Source organism: Amphiura filiformis, chromosome 13 (assembly GCF_039555335.1).
Source record: "Amphiura filiformis chromosome 13, Afil_fr2py, whole genome shotgun sequence".
In the NCBI taxonomy this organism is placed as follows: domain Eukaryota; kingdom Metazoa; phylum Echinodermata; class Ophiuroidea; order Amphilepidida; family Amphiuridae; genus Amphiura; species Amphiura filiformis.
In genome coordinates this window covers 61,551,453-61,572,134 of record NC_092640.1, presented here as the reverse complement: position 1 = coordinate 61,572,134, position 20,682 = coordinate 61,551,453, and the positions used below count along the sequence as shown (strand labels likewise).

Sequence of the window (20,682 nt, the reverse complement as noted above, 5' to 3'; positions counted from 1 at the left end):
ATTTGGCTTTGTGAAATTTTTGCAAACAAGATTTTCAAGAACAAAATACCTCATTTTTTGAATAACCCTTCCAATTCTACATTTTGCAATGTACATTTAGTTAACTTAAATAATAATCAAATATTATGTACTACACTACTCAAAAGATTTAAAGGACCAGACATATTTACTGACATTGTAAATCATACGAGTATCATGTCATACAGGTAATGGAACAGTTGCACTACAGAGTACTGAATTCCCATGACATTAAAAACACTTTGGTCAGCATCGTGAGAATAGACAAAGGAAGAATGCAAATCTAGGTTGTCAATTCCTGATCCTTTTAATTCTTTGAGTAGTATAAATTACATGACAACATTCTTTCAACCCATGGGCACTACCGGCCAAATTATCTGCCTCTACAACCTTCTTTGATTGGTTACAAAGAGGGCTATATTATGTATTTAGCCAATCAGAGATGTGGCAAGATTGGTGAGTAGGGTTGAAGTGAATTAAACTTAACATTGCTACGATATCATGAAAGCTCTAGTTTGATTGGTTATTCAGATGATTACATCGTGTAATTACCCAATCAGATGCAATGTAAGAAAGGTGGTAGTGCCCATGGGGTTAAATTCATTGTAGGTCAAACCTTATATTACTCTTACCTTAGCATCATTTTCTGAATTCACAAACCTAACTTACTTAAACTATAGTACATATCATAACCTGAGCTATCAATTAAAAACTTTACCTCATATTTTGAGTATTTCTATCTTCATACACTACATTTATTGAAGTTCCCTACAACTCACAAGAACTCAAAATGATAAATACATGTAATTGAAAGTATCAGCACTAAGCCGACTTTATATTTATATATACCACATGGGTTAATATTTTTCCATTAGCGAACACAAAAGCAAGGAAATCTTTATTCCCCATGAGCTAAAAACCATTTTTAAAACAATGCTATTTATAATAATTTTAAATCTATAGACAAAAAGAGAGCTTTTCAAGAGTATGATATATATAGGAAAATAAATTTTCTTGGATAAAAGGAAAGTTGCTATTTATAATCATTTTGAATCTACTGACTAGAAGAGTGCTTTTCAAGAGTATCTTATATATAGTGAAAATAAATTTGTATGCTCGAGGCCATCACTACAGTAAATACATTTTGTTGTTACAAGTATACTGTTAAGCAATCTTTTTGCAGAATGAAATTTTAGGGTTGCAATTTTTGTGACATTTAATTTCTCAAAATGGATACATTTCCTTAAAGGCCTAACTTCCTATGGAAAAACCTCCTATCTAAATGGTCCTTGAACATGTATTAAACAAAACTGCCAATTGGGTACAAGGAAAGTTTTGCTTTTACATGTTCAGGGGCCAGTGACACAGGTTTTTCTTGCCCAATGACCAAATGTATTTCATTACAAAATGATGAAGGTCCCTCACTGCACAGTATCAAATGCATGAATAATTACTATAGTTGGGCAAAAGGCGGATTGAAAAACTTACACAAATTTGTTTAACAATTCCACAAAACCATTTAAAAAAATGCACCTTAAAAGGTGAGTGTTTTCTTTAAGTCAGAGACCTGTGGGTGGAAAGATATAGTACACCTCCCTATTTAAGACAACATGTCTTGTTTTATTACACCATATTAAAAGCTTAAAGTGTGTTTAGACGAGGAGACTTTATGAAGCGAGTCGCTCTGGAATGTCTCCTCTGCCAGAATCGCCTCATGTAAACTCAGTGTTGAATGGGTAGTTAAGGACCCATGAGGGTTACGAAGCGAGTTGAAACAGAATAGAACATGCTCTATTCTGAAGCGACTCCGAAGGGTCCCAAGTGGGCATATCAGTTTCACAACCAATGGAATGCCTCAAAACTGGGGTGCAGTGACTAGGGCAAAGGGACAATCTGGTCAGTATTAATAATAAATAACATTATGAAACACAATATAGTACTAGTAGGCCCAAGCATTATCATCACTCAGTTTTGTATCTGAAGTAATAGGGTCAAGCATGGGATACAGGCTCAGCACCATTTATAGATGATGAAATTGAGATAGTTTAATAAACATTATGTACAGCTATAAAGAAACTGTAGGCCTATACAGATTTGAGCAGTAACAATTGACCCACCTGATATATTTTGTTCAGATATTTTCTCATAAAAAAACAAATATGCCCACTAAATACTTATCCACTAGTGTTCTCAAAGGTCTGTTTAACCCAGACCTCAGGAACTAACAGGTTGTTTGGTTGTGAAATTTTGAAAAACTTGACTTTTTGGGGACTGTCCCTTCACCCACATTGTGCTGAACTGGTAATCACTTCTTGGTAGTTGACTCGTCTAAACTCAACTGTTGATTGTCACATAAATCTTGAAAACCCAGATGTTTATTCGCGAGCGACTCAAGTTGCCGCATCTAAACGAGCCTTTACATTAACCTCTCCATTCAATTCCCACATTGCATGAAAGTCAGACCTGTCTAGCCTTAGACATGATTAGGGTGTATCTAGGGACCTCTTTATCAAATATAAGTCTAGCACATAGTGATATGCTTTGCAAAATTACTGTGAGTTTCACCATAAATAACTGGTTCAATTTGATAATTCTCCCCCACATTTGAACCCGTTGGACACTACCAACAGAATTATCGACCTTAAAGAACTATTTTGATTGGGTAAGAAGAGGGCTGTATCGTGTAATGAGCCAATCAGGGATATATTAAGAATAGTCAGTAGGCCTGAAGGAGATTATTAAGCTTAAAATTACTTAAAGATCTAAAAAGCTTGATTATGATTGGTTACTCAGATGATTATATTATGTAATTAACCAATCAGATGTACTGTAAGAAAGGCAGTAGCGCTCACAGAATTCAGGGCAAATAATACTAACGCTTACCCTAACCCTACCCTTAATCCTAACCCGAAAGGTATGGAGTGTCCCAGAGTTATTTTGCTAAGTTTTTCTACACAAAAACATCTTGGTAAATTACAGGCCCAGCTGCTTTGTTTTTTGTCATTATAACTGGTTAAGAAGATTCAGTAATATTTTACATTTATCATGAAATGGCCTTTAAGAGCATACAAATCTTATGGTAAAAATCAATATTTGGGTTAATTTAGTATAGAAACCTCACACTTGCAATCGCTTTCAATACAAAAGAACTTAAATTAGAACTACATGTATACATATATAAAGTGCTGCTACTACATTAAGAATACTGGCCTAATTTTTATTAGCATAGTAGTACATCATTATGAGTTTAGTAGAGTGCCGAATAGCGAGTTTTGTCTGTTTAAAAAAAAATCATGTTATGCATGAATTCTCTTGAGACAGGCATAAGACGGCACTGCACCGTTACCTGGCCCTGTAAGCTGCCATGTGCAGCTCACTTTATGCGCAAATTAACATCAACCGAATAGTTTTCACCACTTATAAGCCATACAAACTCTAATTCAAGGCGATTCATGTGTAACATGATTTTAGCAAACGGACAAATCGCTATTCGGCATTCTGACAAAATCTACCTATCTTATAATATCTATTGACTTATCTATATATGCACATACAGCAATTGATCACATTTATTCCTACATGTATACAAATTTCATGTTACCTTTTACAAGTGCTAAGTTACTACAGATCATGCAATTTATGTATACACATGTCACAATATTTAGAGCCTCTTTTCTGTAGCGACATTGTTACTTAAAAAAAAAAAGGAAAGGCGTTTCTATTGACAGCACAGCTGTAATGAGCATGTCATCTCTACAGAAAAGATGCTACACAATAAACAATACATAATGATTATACGGTGAATTTGTCAAAAATGATAAATCTGTCCATAGCATGTGTAAGACCGTCATTTGAAAGCGCTTGTCACCTTGTATATTATACGGAGCATCGAGCTACTAATAATTAATAGCTCGATGTACGGAGCATAGTCATGATAAAATTGGGCAAAAAAGGGTATCCTCTTTGTTTTTCCTTCAAAGATACACCCTTTTAACAAATAGCGATATCCTAACATGTTTAATGATTGTATGAGCAAGGTTTTTAAGTCAAGTCAACACATACATAACTGACAGTCAGGTTCAAATCCTGGATAGTCAGTGAAATTTTTTCACTGGCTGTTTGAACCTGACTGTCAGTTATGTATGTGTTGACTTGACTTAAAAACCTTGCTCATATTTAATTTACCACATAGATTAAACTTTATTTCTCCGTTTAATGATTGTAAGTTTCAAGCCTTCCATACACAACCAAAATCCTATCATCATAGGGTACCGTGCTACCATGGAATAGCTATGATGTACCTCTCAAGACTCTGCAGAACCCTTGTATCTCCACAGTGGTGTACCACAGGTCTGCATGGTGTACCACAGGTCTGGAGTTCCTGCAGATGTACTCTAGCTTATCTATCATATCAAACTGTTCAGAGTTCAAATAATGAAACTCTGCACCATAAGTGACCCAGAGGTGACTACATGGTAGATGCAAATTGACATCCACCTTTAATTTCAAAGACAAATTTATCATTTTGACAAACTCTTAAACAAAATGTTCTTTCCTAACAATACCTAATTTAATATATATGTTAATCACCATGGAACAAACAAGCCAGTGAGGTATGTGGTAACATTTTAGGGCAGTAAGGCGGGTAAAACTTTTTGGAATGGAGGGTACACCCACACTTACCTTGTAATCGTTTTCAGGAGTTTGCCGATTCCCAATTTTACATTATCATATTGTGTGTACATGTACATTGGGTGACTACATTGTTTTCTGACTAAGATGAAACACAAACAAGGGGCAACATGTGTACATACAGACCATTGCACACAAACTCATAACCCACATACACCCCCTTTCAAACCACACACATCCACCCCAAACACCCCCACACACAAACATATTTAATTTTATGTGCACATAAACACCCCCGCACCCAATAAATACACACCCTCACACACAAAGATATACAAAATATTCTCTTGTTTTGTCCAGCAATCAAATTTGCTACAATCATAACATACCAGGGGATCATTACAACTGGCTATCCCAGTTGAAATCCATACATCCCCTATAGAAAACACAACCTTAGTCTCTCACAGAGGGGGTGTAGATTTCAAAACGAGTCGCCCATTCAGATAACCCCATTTGAAATGCACACTCTCTGTGTGGAAGATTAAGGCAATGTCTTCCACAGGGGGTGTATTGATTACAAAGGGAACAGCCCGACTTCCACAGACTCATTTACATACCAACCAATCATTCCTCCATACACATTTCCTACAATACAAATCATATCACTTTCAGATTACCACAACAGTTGTGTTTACCATAAACTTTTGGAAAGGACATGTAAATGGACCATCATATAACAAAGGGTATCACTCAATGTATTTCATCATCACTATATAACACTTACAGTGGTCGTCATGGAAGCACTGATGGTGGTGGTGGTGGTAGTGGTAGGGTTGATGAGCTATATGTAGTTACTATACTATACTCTACTTTCGACAAGTTTTTTATCAAGTTCATGCTCACAGTGAGAATGGTATAGATGAGAGAGATCTTGGAGAAGAATGTGATAGACAAGTATTGATCAAAGGCTGTACATCTGTGACTGTGCCCCACAGACACATCGTGTATCACATACACAGATGCTACCGTCTCGAGGAAGTCAAATGGACTAAAGTAAAATTCAGAGATTGTAATTTGCCAATACCATGGTCCCCTCTAAGAAGTATTTTGATTGGTTATAAAGACGCCTATATCATATATTGAGCCAGTCAGAGATGTGGTATGAATACCTTGTAGTACTGAAGGGGGTTATGCTTAAAAGTGATCTACAAGCTCGATTTTGATTGGTTACTCAGAAGATTATATCATGTAATTAACCAATCAGAGGCATTCTAAGAAAGACAGTAGTGCCCATGTTGATAAGCAATTGAAATTACTCTGCCAGGATCTAATTTTGAAGGAATTTTGCAGCAAAAGTTCAAATGTGCAGGCTTCGACTTTTGAGGTGAGAGTGAGTGATCGCTCACCCAGGAGAGTGATATAGATTACCTGCTATTTTCAAAAGTCAATGTCAATTAAAAGCACTCCCCTGGCAGCTCTCCTGAACATTGTCAAGAAAGTGGTGCGTAGTTCACCTGTAATTTGGAATACTCAATGAGCTTCAATATTATTTAACCCCACTCTCTGACAGTTCTCCAAAACCCTCAGGAGAGTGGTGAGTAGCTCACCTACAATTTATGCAACTCAAGGATGTTCAATATCATTTAAACCACTCCCCAAGCTGACAAGCTCTCCTAAACATCATCAGGATCAGTGATAGCTCCCCTGCCATTTTGAAAAGTCCAAGTATAACGGTGGATTGGTGTAAGACATTTAACAAATTGCAATCCCTCAATTAGATTCATTTCATTTTCCATATTATTTTCAATATATTTATATGACAGTTTTTGTTCACATTAATCATATTCATGACTAGAGAGTTGTTTCTTTCATTTCATACCCTATGATAAACTCCATTCATGAATTTTGTATTTGCCAAGGTCGTAACAATCCACTTTCATGCATACATGCACTCAGACTTACAGGTACTCACACCCTTACCCACACACCCCCACACAAACACCCACATTGCATATATCATGAAGTGGATCAACCATGGCGAGTACTTTTCAAGTCAAATTTGTAAACTTTTTTCTTAATCATGCTAGCAATGTGTGTAACATAGATCATCCATTTCAATATTGTTATCACATTCTTCTAAATAATGTATGCTTCATTCCGATTATATCAACTTAATTAGTTCAATTAAACATTGACATAACCCACAAAATCAAACCATTCTATACCATTCTTCAAGTTTGCAAATATTGATAAAAGAACAAACAATGACAAACAACATCAAACATTCATTTCCAAGCATAGCAGTTCATTCCTGTATATATCTAATAATAAATACTGTATCAACATAAAACCAGACAAAAAATAAACTAGAAACGCTTACTCTCTTCTCCGTGCAAAACGTAGTGTAGAGCGTGTGCAAATTCGTAGAGATAAAAAAAATTAATAAAAAACCACAAATATTCAAGCTGCGTTAGTAAAAAAAAAGCGTATAAAATGTGCAAAAGAATAAGTAAAACAAGCCCCATGCATGTTGTCAGTTATTATTATATATGTTAATATATATTTGATGATATACAGTATTTGTTTCACAATCACGGCGGCATATGGCATTCTATCTAGTACGGACGGTCATAAACGGATTGTACCTTTGGCAAAATTCATGAGTAAATCCCTTAAATTTGCTATGCTTAGTACTTTGTAAAATAGAAAAATAAAAAAGCAAAAACATTTCTTCAAAAAATTCTCAAAAATGTTAGTACCTTAATTTGGTTTATGCATTTCTTTAAGCAGACCTAAAAAGAAAATTATTTATATATTTTTAAATGCTATAAATTGTCTTCGTCTTTTAATTTGATGTTATGTAGATGATACATATTATGTTTGGTCATTATGTGACCAAACAGATATTAAGTTGTGGTTTTTGTTGACTGTATCATATAAATAGAATTGATCTTTAGATTGCTTACTGCGAGAATTTTATTCTATATTAAGTCAAGTATAAAAGATATTTTTGGACTAAAATCATCCATAGATGTAAGTAGGTATTGCCAAATATCCTGCAATATTGAGGAAAAAATCCTTGAAAATGTGAAACTTAAATCTTTGATAATCATTGTTTTCAACACAGAAAACCTTCCCAACATATGTAATAGGTTTGTGGAGGCATGTGTGTTTGTGGTATGTGAATCATGTGACTGATATTGGACTCTTGTCAAATTGACATAAGCTTAAAAAGTTACCTTTTCAGAGTCTGAATAGAGCAGCGACGTAGCTTGTGACGCCATCACAGCCTCTTCATTCATTGGAAAAGGTAACTTTTTAAGCTTAAGGTAGGTGTAGTTGGGTGTGTGGGTGTGTATATGATTGTATGGTTTCTTGTTCAGATCTTGTTTTGATTAACACTTCAAAATGGTTCTAAAATCTTATATCAAGAACATAATAAATTATATTTTAGATTATTTTAATCCCTGTAATCCCTGTTGTATGTCTGAGTATCAAGGTCCTGTTGTATTTTCCTCCATGTAACAGTTCTCACCTATGGCTGCGATAAAGTTATCTTCATTAAGACTATGAGTTTCATGCGGCACCCCACCACCACCACCAGGTTGCAGATACTCCGAGGACCCCGCCCTTCTTCCGATGGGCTTGGATTCAGACCCCCTCAAAACCTACACCACTTCTTGGCTTGTTCTCTCCATGGGATGAGGAGGCTGATGAATCTGTACCACCTTTGTCGGGCTCCTTGCCAAAGTAGTGGGTGTGCGCCAACTCGAGGACGGCAAAGGCGCTGGCCATTCCGCCTACTGTGTGGAACTCGTAGGAATGCTCCAGACCGGCGATGACGGCTTTCAGCACGGAGACCAGACCCTTGTAGACGGCTTTGCTTACTTGCTGTTTACATGTATATGAATGAGAAACAGAAGTGAATAAACACAGTTAGAAGACCGGTGGCTCTGAAAAGAAAGAGCTGTTTATTGGTGCAACTTAAAGGTTACACCAATATCTAACAAAAAACAGCAAGTAATACTTGTATATGACTGAGAAACAGAAGTGAATTAACATAATTAGAAGACTGGTGGCTCTGAAAAGAGCCGTTTATTGGTGCAACTTAAAGGTTACAACAATATTAAATGAAATACGGCAAGTAATACTTGCACACCATCCTTGCTTGGGGTGAGGAGGGAGATACAGATTATCAAGACAAATGCACATCTGGTGTAAATACACATGGTGATTAATGTAATGTATCTTCCTACAGTATGCTAGAGAGCGTGTCAGCATTATGAACCTTACAAAAATTAATTAAGGCCACAAAATAAATCATCACTTGATATTTGTCTATTTCTTTTTGCCTCTCTGTCTGGCTCTCAGGAAAGAAATTTAACCTTTAACATCATATCAGATTTCAGATCTGACTAATAAATTTGGCATGCATTTGCATTGTGTCCCTCTCTATTTCTCACCATGTTTTCAATATAACCTTCCATCACTGTGCTCTCCTGGACACGAGTCCGTCACAGTGCTTGTTCCACTCCGCTCCCCTCTCTCGCTCAACTCTCCTGTCCTTTTTCAAGAGAGAAATTCAACATGTAACAGATATGTGTATTTTTGTTCGTGTGTGTATATGTGTGACTTCTCTTTAGTCCAAAGGGTCACTAGTCCAAAGGTTCTTTAGTCCGAAGGTTCTCTAGTCCAAATATAGAATAAGGGTTAGTGTTAGGGTTAGGGTTTAGGGTTAGGGTTAAGGTTTATGGTTAGGGTTTAGGGCTAGGGTTAGTGAGCCTTGTTCTATATTCGGATTAGAGAACCCGATATTCAGACTAGCGAACCTTTTTCATAATTCGGACTAGCGAATGGTAAACTATGTGGTCGGGCTAGCGAACCTTCGGACTAAGGAGCCTTCAGACTAGGGAACTTTCGGACTAGGGAACTTTCGGACTAGAGAGTTGTCACCGTGTATATGTATGTCTGTGTTTAGTTTCTCACCGTGTCCTCGATATAATCCTCCGTCACCGTGCTCTCCTGTGGCATGAGTTGACTAATAACCTGGGCTCGAAGATTCTCATTCTGCATCAGTTTCTTGAGACGAGACCAATTAAGCCATCCGACGTTATTGCCTTCCATCACTCCTCGTGTGATCTCCTTGAGAAACTGCTGGTCCTCACTGGAGTTGGATAAAACAACCAAAAGAGTATAAAAAAGTATGGTTACATAATAAATGACCCTACTGATCTCACAGAGAGTTAACTTGTTAATCGAGGACAATATTTATCCATGCTGAATCTCATGCAAAAAAGGGCTGATGGGTCACTACAAAAGTTTATGACAATTTAAAATAAATTACTAACGAAGGTCATTTAATACATTATTGGGTTATTTATATTTAGCATAAAGACAGAAACAAGGAACATTTAATACTAACAACAGTCATGCATATGCAATAGGTCTAGAGTTTGATCAGAACTTAATGGAGAAGAGGGAGGGAGGGAGGGAGGGAGGGAGGGAGGGAGGGAGGGAGGGAGGGAGGGAGGGAGGGAGGAGGAAGGGAAGTATATTGCTTACAAATTGAAGAATGCGATTCTTCTTTTTCATCCATAAGAGTCAAATACACACAGGGCCAAATTGACAGTGGGCTACTGCAGTTAAAATCCATATACTCCTTATGGACGGCGTGACCTTATTCTCCAACACAGGGGTACAGATTTCAAATGGAGTCACCCATTCATGCAACCCCATTTGAAATTCACAGCCTGTGCGTGGAAGATTAAGGTAATTTCTTCCATAGGGTATATGGATTTCAACTGGAAAAGCCCAATAGATGAGGCAACTGCAGTATTTGCATACTATGCCATGAATTGGCCTGTTGACATGATTTAGGTAATAGCATATGACCACTTCATTGGTTGGAATGGAATGGACATCTAAGCACTGCATTTGCTAAAGGTTTAGTTGGCTTAACAACGCATTGCGTTGATATGAAGCGCAATTCCAGTGCACTGCGTGTAGTCATTATTTACCCATAAGACACAGCTCGTTTTCCCTGCCACGCGCCAGAGTTTTCAACAGCGTTTGTCAGTTGACGTCATCCTCACCTATAGCTTTACATGTCATCTCATCTATTAACTAATGGTTGTCATACTAATCATAAACAACGGTTCCAAGCTGTTTCTACTGAAAGCATTTACTGGTATACTATATGCTTACATGTAACACATGTAGAAGCATATTCAAAGATTTCATTTTGGTGTGCTGATAACTGATAAATGCTGGTCCAACACGGTAAACATTAACTGTAGAAACAGTCTCAGTAGAAACAGTCTCAGTAGATACAGTCTCTGTAGAAACAGTCTAAGTAGAAACATTCTCAGTAGAAACAGTCTCAATAGAAACATGCTAAGAGGATTTGTAGGTTTCAGGGAGGTTAAGGTTACAACCTATTGACTAACTAACAAACATTTCATGCTGTGAAACTGTTAGTGACATTCAGCATTCCATCATCAAAGACCTCAACAATACCTAACACTAAGGGGATACAATTCTACAACAGTATGCTAATCGGCCTAATTCGCAATAACCCATCACAGCCGGGATAAGTTCTGATCAATCCCCCCATCAGGTAGCGCAGCATAACTATTACTAGTATTCCTATACCATCTAGAATTGGGTAGATAACCTACATATACCTGTTAGGCCTCTCGTCTGTAATTGATTGCTTCCGCCGATCCGGGTCTCGTGGTTTTGTGGTGGAATGGTGGCGAATAAGTGACGACCTCTCAACCAATGACCTCCTTGTGTCTATAAGCAAACAAATTTAATGAGCGGTTAAAGGTGTGTGAATGGTTCTATTGTAATACATGGTATGTTCTACCTCACATTGAGGCCCATAAACATTCTTACTCTTTAGTTTTGAGCTCAATTGGGCTATTCCATTTTAAGTCCACACTACCCCTGTAGAAGATTTTCATAATTATGATACCCTCTGAGAAAGATTCTACATGAATCTTCCACAGAGGGAGGGTGAGTTTCAAATAGAGTTGGTTAATGTTCAATTCCATTTGTAATTCATACTCTCTGTGTGAAAGATATTTCCAAAATCTTCCACAGAGGTTAGTGTGGATTTTAAATGGAATAGCCCATTGCTCCAGTTTGGGTTGAGCTATTCCAGTTGAAATCCATACACCCTCTACGGATGACATAACCTTTAATCTGCCACACAGGGAGTGTGATTTTCAAATGAGATTACCTGAATGGGTGGCTCCATTTGAAATCTACACTCCCTGTGATTATAAGGTCATGTCTTCCACAAGGAGTGTATGGATTTCAACTGGAACAGCTGGAAATCACAGTATGAGTCTGATTATTTATTAGGTAATCCCAACATCTCATTTGACATAATATATGTGACGTGTCATGTCAAAAGGAGACACTTTTGGGCAGGTTACCAATTTTGAGTTTTTACATATCTTAAATTTAGAGATATTTTGCTCCCACAACGCCGTTTTCCCCAATGAAATCGGACATTCCTAAGCGAAGATATTGAGTTCGTAAGTTATGGTATTATGAAATTGGAAATTGAGATATCGGCCTTTAAAAATATTATTGACAATGTTGAGAGTAGGAATTTCCTTGAAAAATGTCTCAAAAAAATACAAGATGCCAGTTATATTCCGGGCTGAAACTATCAGACAATATTTTAAACATTAATAACATCACAACTTCGCAACAAACCCAAATTGTGAAAAAATCTCCCCCGGCAGATTTTTGGCTATTTCTCCATTTACGATCCTGCCCAAAAGTGTCTCCTTTTGACATGACACGTCACATATATGAAAAACAAAGTTTGGTACACTTAGTGCACTACGATATCCTACAAATAAAGTCAGATAAGCCACAACCGTAATCTTTTACTGTACCATGTTGACTGTTATACCTATACAAACTCACAGACTGTGCAACCATGTCTAGCTGTGCTTTTACAGGATAGTAAAATATTTATGATGTATAGTAAAACAAATACAACATGATTTATATCTGGTTGGTGTAAATACTGCATTGGTCCCTCCGTATTGGATAATTGAGACTATTTCCCCCCACTACACATTTAGCCTCAATCATCCAACACCACGGGACCAGTATTTTACACTACTTCCCTCTACACACCGACATCGTCTGGTTAATAATTATTTGGTGCAGCAGAGACACTAAAATTAATACACGGGATCGATACACGTGAATTGCTATGCACGATTTTGATATCAGACGAAAATCTTCGGATACCGGGTTAGAAAATGATGAATATCTCCCGTAAATGATTTCAGTATAAAGAAACCAGATGTGGTTCCTTGCACATGAATATATATTTTGAACAGATATAATAGTCGTTAGCTTGCGCTTTGAGACAGTAGCTTGCGTCTTGAGTCAAAAACTGACAATAATTCCGCAATAATTCTGATTTATATGTGCCGAATTATATAGCGCAGTGTATAGACCAATCGTGAAGGTTGTCTAAAAGAATATGACCTATGACATACCATGCTTGACTGACACACAGCGAGGTGAGTCACCGAGCTAATCGGGGCTTTTGTCAGTAGCCTTAGTCAGATGTTCTTCGGCCTATTATATTTAACAGGTCGATATGTATAATGGCCATGTGTGGCGGGGGATTCAATCTACCATGGCGATTTCTGCCATGAAGATATCGGGGCGACGACACTGTGCTCTATTATCTATACCATGTTGTATTTGTATACTATCCACTAACCTTTTGGGAATGGTGAACTATTCTTTTTCCTCCTGGCTGGTAACCCCATACTTGACACACCACTACTGCTCCTATATAAACCTGGATCCGATTGAACACTGGGAGCATAACCGCTATTATCAGTCATTGTACTACTGAACTGGCGTTGGCGATGAAGGCTCTTTCAAATTAGTTGCAATTGTCCCGTGCTCTCAAGAGCCAAGTCCATTATTCCTTTTAACAATGACGGTTTCTTGGGTGCTGACGGTTTCGTGGGGGAGGGCGGTGCTGATGAGTCTGAGGAATCTGATCGGAAAAGTGCATTGACTTTATCAAGAAAGGTAGGTGAAGTCCGTCCGGAATCTTGTCTCTTGTTCTTGTCTCTTTTCCTCTCCTCCCTAGCTCGTGAGCCAGTATCATCGAATGACTTGGAAAAATTTGGCAGTTGAGCGGCCATCTTGGATCGCATGGAGCTGACTTTATCGGAAGGTGTGTCCGAGTCGTATTGTAAGCTTTCAGCTGCCGCCATCTGTGTCACCTCCAGAGGTAGCTGCTTTGACCTATCAAGAGAAATAAAAAATGAAATAAATAGAGAAAATAAATAATACGAAACTTAAGAATACCGGATTATTGTATAACCAATGGGAATGTCAATGGCGGTCATTGATATCCAAAAATGACCGCTGCAACACCTGCATGCATCACCTGCATGTCACATGACCTACCTTGCATATTTCACATATTGTCTACATAGAGTGCTCCAGGAGCATAACTACTTGACTTGATAGGTATCTATTAATTATAGTCTATATCTAGCACATGAGAAATAATCAAACTGAGATTCCCAATGCGCAATAAATATTTTGCACGTTATTAGAAACTGATCCTTCAAACATGTTTTTCTCGGAAACATATTTTGTCCATCACATACACCCCTGTGTGTTACGACCGTCAAATTTTATTCCATAAATAGACACATTAACTGAATAAAAACATAATTAAATGAATACAATTACAGAATAAATGCTCCAAGAGCATAAGTTACAGACAGCATCGCCAACATGCCATTTGGACTTTACAGTTGCTACCTGGGAGTCATTGACCTCAGTTTCATAATGATTTCAATTCATCAAAATTCAATCAAAATATCTGCTAATTTAGGCATACCTTGACAACATTGGTTTTTAGAAAATTGTTCAAGCAAATTTTAATTGTATGGATTTTGAGACAGATTTTTGATTGATGAAATCAATTGCTGCGATAATAAGGTGTTATGAGATGAAGTTCAATTTGGAAAAAAAATCAAAATTGGTGCTCAAAGTACATTCTAAGATGATAATAATAATAATAATAATAATAATGATAAATATTTTAATAAAATTTTCATTATACTGTCAACATTCTATTTACAACATGTACATCACAGATACATATAGGGCATACCATGGACCACTGGTCTTAAGTGAAATGGCATTACCCATGTCCAAAGATACCACAAACCCCCCTCCTCCCCATGGTTGGACATAAAGAATTTTAATAATGTGGAGAGAGTTTTCAAAACAGGGAAAACAGAATATCAATACACCTCCCTCAATATCTCTCCCACCCATGATGGGACAAAAAGTGTGTTAATGATGTGGAGGTGGTTTCAAAACAGGGAAAACTGATTAAAACAATATCAATACATAGTCAGGATGCATAAGTTGTGATATTACCACAAATATGGGCCCGTTACAATGACTACATTGAATATCTAAGGTTTGAGATGTGTGTGTTTTTACTTACTTTAATAATAGGCGTACTTCCTTGGCGCTGCAAGAAGGCAATCGGAAGTGGGATAGTTTAGAGATGACACTAATACATTTACTTTACACAGGGCAGATATATCTACAATTCCCTTCTTTGCAAGTCCCCTACTCCCCCCACAAACAACAACTTCAGCCCTGCTTAAGGACAAAAAACATGGTCACTTGGGGATACACTTTTTAGACAATCTCCCATGCATGTTAAGTGTTCCACTTGAGTACCGCAGAATTAAATTGTTCTAATTGCTTTAAGGCTGTCTTATGTCAATATGGTTCATGCCCTGTTTACACTACAAGATTCTATCACAGTTGCCTGCACAGGTACACCACCACCAACGTACCTGACTGGTATACACAAGAGTACCTACACAGTACCAAAGCTACTACTGAGGATCCCCAGCAGTGGTACTTCACTGGTACTCCTCTGGTACTGCAGAGTACCAGGCAAGTACCTTGGTATCAATGTGTCTGTGCAACCAGCCACAATAGGAATCTGGTTGTGTATTTCTCACCAACTAACCACCAAGTATGACAAAGGGCAGCTATTCCCAGTTAGAACAATTTAATCCAAATATGGATATGGATGATACACCTTGACCAGTGGTCTACAAAGCAACTTGACCAGTGGTCCACAATTGACCAGTGGTCCACAATTGACCAGTGGTCCACAAAGAGAATCCATCAGTTTATATGATCATGTGATATGAACGGTGCAAAAACACGATGAAATCAAAAAGGTGCCAATATGGAAACTTGGAGTGTGTGAATACAATTTTCACTCAGCTAATTAAATGAAATTCAAAAATATTTGATTACACAATCTCAAAAACAAAAAAATTAAAATATACATTTTATACACATTTTAAGATTATGTCCAACTTATGGGTAGCTCCACACATTGAAATCACACTAAACCAAATCAGCACACTAAAACAACCAAGCCATACTTTATTCTGCATTCAAGCCATTGTGGGACTACTGTAACCTTTTCATCTTCCATTCTGGCCTAGCATCCCCCAGCACAAATATACACCTAATCACATTCCCCTTCTCTACCCCAGGGTTGTTAATTTTGTTAGGGTGGGAATGTGTGGCTAGGACTCTATAAAACATATCCTGATGGAAATTATATCAAATCTAACTAAAAAGAGACCCAAAATTGTACTAATGTTGTGGACTTTGAATAATTATTTCAGTTCAAAATAAAGATAAATTAAAATTAAATAATTTGACAAATTCCAAATTCTGTTGCAAATTTTATGAAAAAACGATGAAAATTTGGAAAAGTACTCCTTCTCCAAACCATTTTCTTGATATTTGCTCCCACTAATCTAAACCGACAAACCTGTTACTGCACCATTGAATTTGCCACACATTCCCCTACCCACCTCTCCACTTTAAACTGGCTAAATAAAAGTATTTATACCAACTCTGCATCTTTTATTTATGTCTCTGTGGATTGTCCTTAATATATAATGTATATCCAATGATCCACATTTTGAGTTTGGTGTCAAATCTAGATCAAGGAGGCCTCATTCTAGTAAATCAACTGTTTACTCTACCTAAAGTTTCCCTGGCGATTTCACAGCTAACACTCTTGAGCTTTCCAAGCCGGGTCTACTACATATATGCTTGAATTAAGAATTCTCAACAAACATGAATGTGTGATGTACTGTATAATGTACTGTATATATTTAAAGGGTGGTAACATACTGAGTTAGTTTTGCTGTAAAGATGTAATGCGAAATAAAAAATAAAGCGTTTATCTCAAATTACAATTTCATCCTGAATCTTTCAAAAACTTTGACCATGCAGTCCCCAAAATAGACAAATATATAAAATGTTCATATTAATTTCAGTTGCAGTGGCAGTTTCACAGGTGGGGAGAGGGGGGAGGCATGGGGTGGCAAATTTCCCTAGTCAGAAGTCAGAACCCTCCCCCCCCAGTAAAATAACAAAGTTATAATAATTTCCACTTTTTGTGGCAATTTTGTTGATTTTGCCAAATGCCCCCTTCCAAAATTCACTTTGCCCCCATGCCCTCCTGAAAAAAATCCTGGTGCCGCCACTGTTCAGTTGGTTTGCTGTTGTGCTCTTTTCTCTTCGTTGTTTTAGCAATAAATTGTAAAAATACATTATTCTAAACCGCATCACTTTCTACGTCTATTTGCTTTAAAAAATAAATAACTAATAATGGTTTTGTTTGCGAACAAATTTACAGTGTCTGCACTGAATCTTAACCCCCTGAGCACTATACCTGCCAATCTAACATTGCCTCTAATTGGTCAATTACATGATATCTTCATTTTAATCCCCAATCAGAATGGAGCTTTGCAAATAATTCACTCCCAATTTTTTGGGTGGTGAAATTATTCTAACAATGTTGCTAATTGGTTCAATTGATAATGAAAACTTCTTTTTGACCAATCGGCAGGTAGTTCTCATGTGGTTAAATTTATCTTGTCAGCAGACAGTTTAATCTAAAACGTTTAGTATTTCATCTGATGTTGTGTGTGGGAAGACTTACTTAGAATATGAGCTAGGCTAGGTGAATGCTTAACCCCCTTTCGGCTTTAACATGTTTAAATGTGCATTTTGTGATCATCCAATTTGATTTATTTCATTTAAAGGAGGATGCTCCAAGTATTTGAAAATCCAGAAAAAAGGAGATATTTTCAAGCAAAAAATGAATGGCAAGATTTTTTAGAGTACATTTTGTTTAAAAAATAATATGAAATCTATAATGAAAATTAGTCTATGATTTTCTTTAAAAATGTCAAAATGATCCATGTGATATGACAAAATCTAAACCCAGTGATGTGTTGAGGTGCATAATTGGGCTACTTGGCGATCACTTGCCGCTACTCAAAACATGTGCTACTTGCCTAAAATTGGGCTTTTTTTGCCAGTGTCAGGCAGAACTTTGATATAGTTTCCTTTCAATTTAGCTGATTTTAAAATGTTTTGAGTCTCCAAATTGCAATTACAATGGGTTTTGAGACCATTTATTTGATCGGTCAGTAACTTCCCATTGTTAAGTGCATCAAGTTTTTAAGTCAAGTGATCTTCTGCCCAATTGGGTGATTTGCATTCTAATTTAGGTAAATCAGCCAAAATATCAGGATGCTGAAAAATTGGGCTACTTGAGAATCGTTTACTGCAGCCTGGCGAGTCAATGCGCCGCACCTTGATGCTGGAAATTTTTGGCAACACTGCCTAAATATGGAAAATATTTATGGAGAATCTCAATAAAACCAGCAAAATGTGTCCAAAAATGAAATCTGTGAATGTGCCCTTAAATGATGACAGACAGATCAGTTTCTTCTTATGATGCTTCTTGTGTATATATACATATTTTTACATTTCATCTGTTCTTCTATCAGATGCTTGAAAATGCATGCTCACTTCTAATTCAGTGCAATGGGCTGTTACATCTGAAATCCTTATACCCTCTGTGGAAGGCATGACCTTTATCTGCCACACAGGGGGTGTGAATTTCAAATATAAAGTCCCACATTCAGGTATCCTCATTTAAAATTCACACTCCCTTTGTAGAAGATTAAGGTCATGTCTTCCACAGGGGGTATGGATTTCAACTGGAATAGCACAATATGTCGGTACATGACATTTCCTGCAGATGACCTATATTTTATCCCATGGGCTGGATAGCGATTTTTAACGACAGGAATATAAATTTATAATTCACGCTGGGTTGCCATAGCACTGTCACCTACAGGTGATGTGTGGAATTAACATAGGGACACCAAACACCGCCCGGCAAAATATACCGGACAATATGGTACTCAAAATCCCTATGTAATTGTATCTGAAAGTCATCTTATTATCGAGGAGAAACATCTAATTGCTGATAAAAGTCCTTATTTGTTATACACCTGCATTTCTGATGGCATTTTCTGGAAGGTTTTCAACAACAACAAAAAAAAAAAATTGAGTGTATATTGTATAGAAAGTAACTCAATTCCAGTGAATCTGTTAAAAACACCAGTTATTAATTAGGCTATTCCAGTTGAAATTCATACCCCTTATGGGGGTGTAGATTTTAAATTTCCCTGTGTGGAAGATTAAGGACAAGTCTTCCATAAGGGGGGTATATGGATTTCAACTGGAATAGGCTATAATTGTCACAGTTCACAGTGGGCTATCCAAAATGGACTGATTTAACACAATTTTTTTCATTCTTTCACAGACATGAAAATATTTTTCCAAAAGATGTAATTAACCCATCTACCTGGCTTTAATAAAAGGGTAATGGGATAAAATGTATTTTAATATAATAAAATAGCAAATATCCTGGAATTTAAAAAAAATAGTCAGTTTTAGTCAAAATAAAAATGCAGTACGGCTTTCATACAAATTGGAAAGCTTTAATGTGTGGGAAAATGCTCCCTCCCCCACATGACACCATGCACAACTACAAGTAGTCCAAAAATTGAGCATGTACGTCGTCAGTGTGTGGCAACCGTGAATTTACTTCAACAAGTTCTCTAGTCACGCTTTTACGCCTTTTCTTGCATATTCTGTCCATGTCTACCTGTGTGCCTGCTTGCCACGACAGCACTGTAGCATAAATAATTGAAGCACAAAAAATGTGGGGGCGGTTGTATGGGAATCTATTTGTCACTAGGATATTCTGTTTGAAATCCATAATATCCCATATGGAGGACATGATCTTAATTATCCCACACTTGGGTGTAGACTTTTAATTTAAATAAAGTCACCCATTCAGGTAACCCTATTTGAAATTCACACTCCCTCTGTGGAAGATTAAAACCATGTCTATAGGGAGGTGTGTATATTTCAACTAGAATTTAGCCCATTTTGGGCTATTCCATTTAAAATCCACACTACCCTGTGGAAGATTTTGGAAATATCTTCACAGGGGGAGTTTGTATTTCAAATGGAATAGCACATTAACCAAATCTATTTAAATCTCACCCTCCCTCTAAGAAAGATTCAGGTTGAATCTTCCTTAGAGGGTGTATGAAATTCAAATGGAACTGCCTAATGTGTTTATTCCATTTGAAATTCACACTCCCCCTGTGTAATATTTTCACAATCTTCCACAGGGTAGTGTCGATTTTAAATGGAATGGCCCACTCCTAAAGACATGCAGCCGCATATGTCTCAATGGGTATTGTCTTGCCATAAGCTTTTGAAATATGTGAATTGGTTTTTATCATCTTCATATGTAGAACTGATTGCATTTTATGTGCAATTTCATTTCCCCAATACCTCATAATGCTACTGTCATGTTTCCTGGAAATCTGAACAATAATATTTCAAAGCATATCGAGTTTCAGACTTGCCTTATTAAGCGATGCCTCCAATTCAATCTACTTACGTCATACTCTCACCTATGAAAATTCTACCTCAAAATTTGAAACCATACAGAATTTACACAGAAGTTTCAACAATTTTTCATGCAATGATCAATTATTATGTTCTTGCTATCAATGCCATGATCTA

At 37.0% G+C, this 20,682-nt stretch overlaps 2 protein-coding genes across 2 annotated transcripts in view; one reads left to right on the top strand and one right to left on the bottom strand.

Moving 5' to 3' along the window:
* Positions 1-20,682, top strand: part of LOC140168619 (uncharacterized) — a 367,911-nt gene that overhangs the window by 223,688 nt on the left and 123,541 nt on the right. The window lies entirely within an intron of this gene.
* Positions 1-20,682, bottom strand: part of LOC140168749 (MAP kinase-activating death domain protein-like) — a 144,733-nt gene that overhangs the window by 38,143 nt on the left and 85,908 nt on the right. Inside the window, 8 exon segments of the mRNA XM_072192159.1 lie at positions 7,031-7,033; positions 8,186-8,340; positions 8,342-8,541; positions 9,637-9,814; positions 11,334-11,445; positions 13,412-13,950; positions 14,368-14,372; positions 15,176-15,202. Coding sequence (XP_072048260.1) covers positions 7,031-7,033; positions 8,186-8,340; positions 8,342-8,541; positions 9,637-9,814; positions 11,334-11,445; positions 13,412-13,950; positions 14,368-14,372; positions 15,176-15,202 — 1,219 coding nt within the window.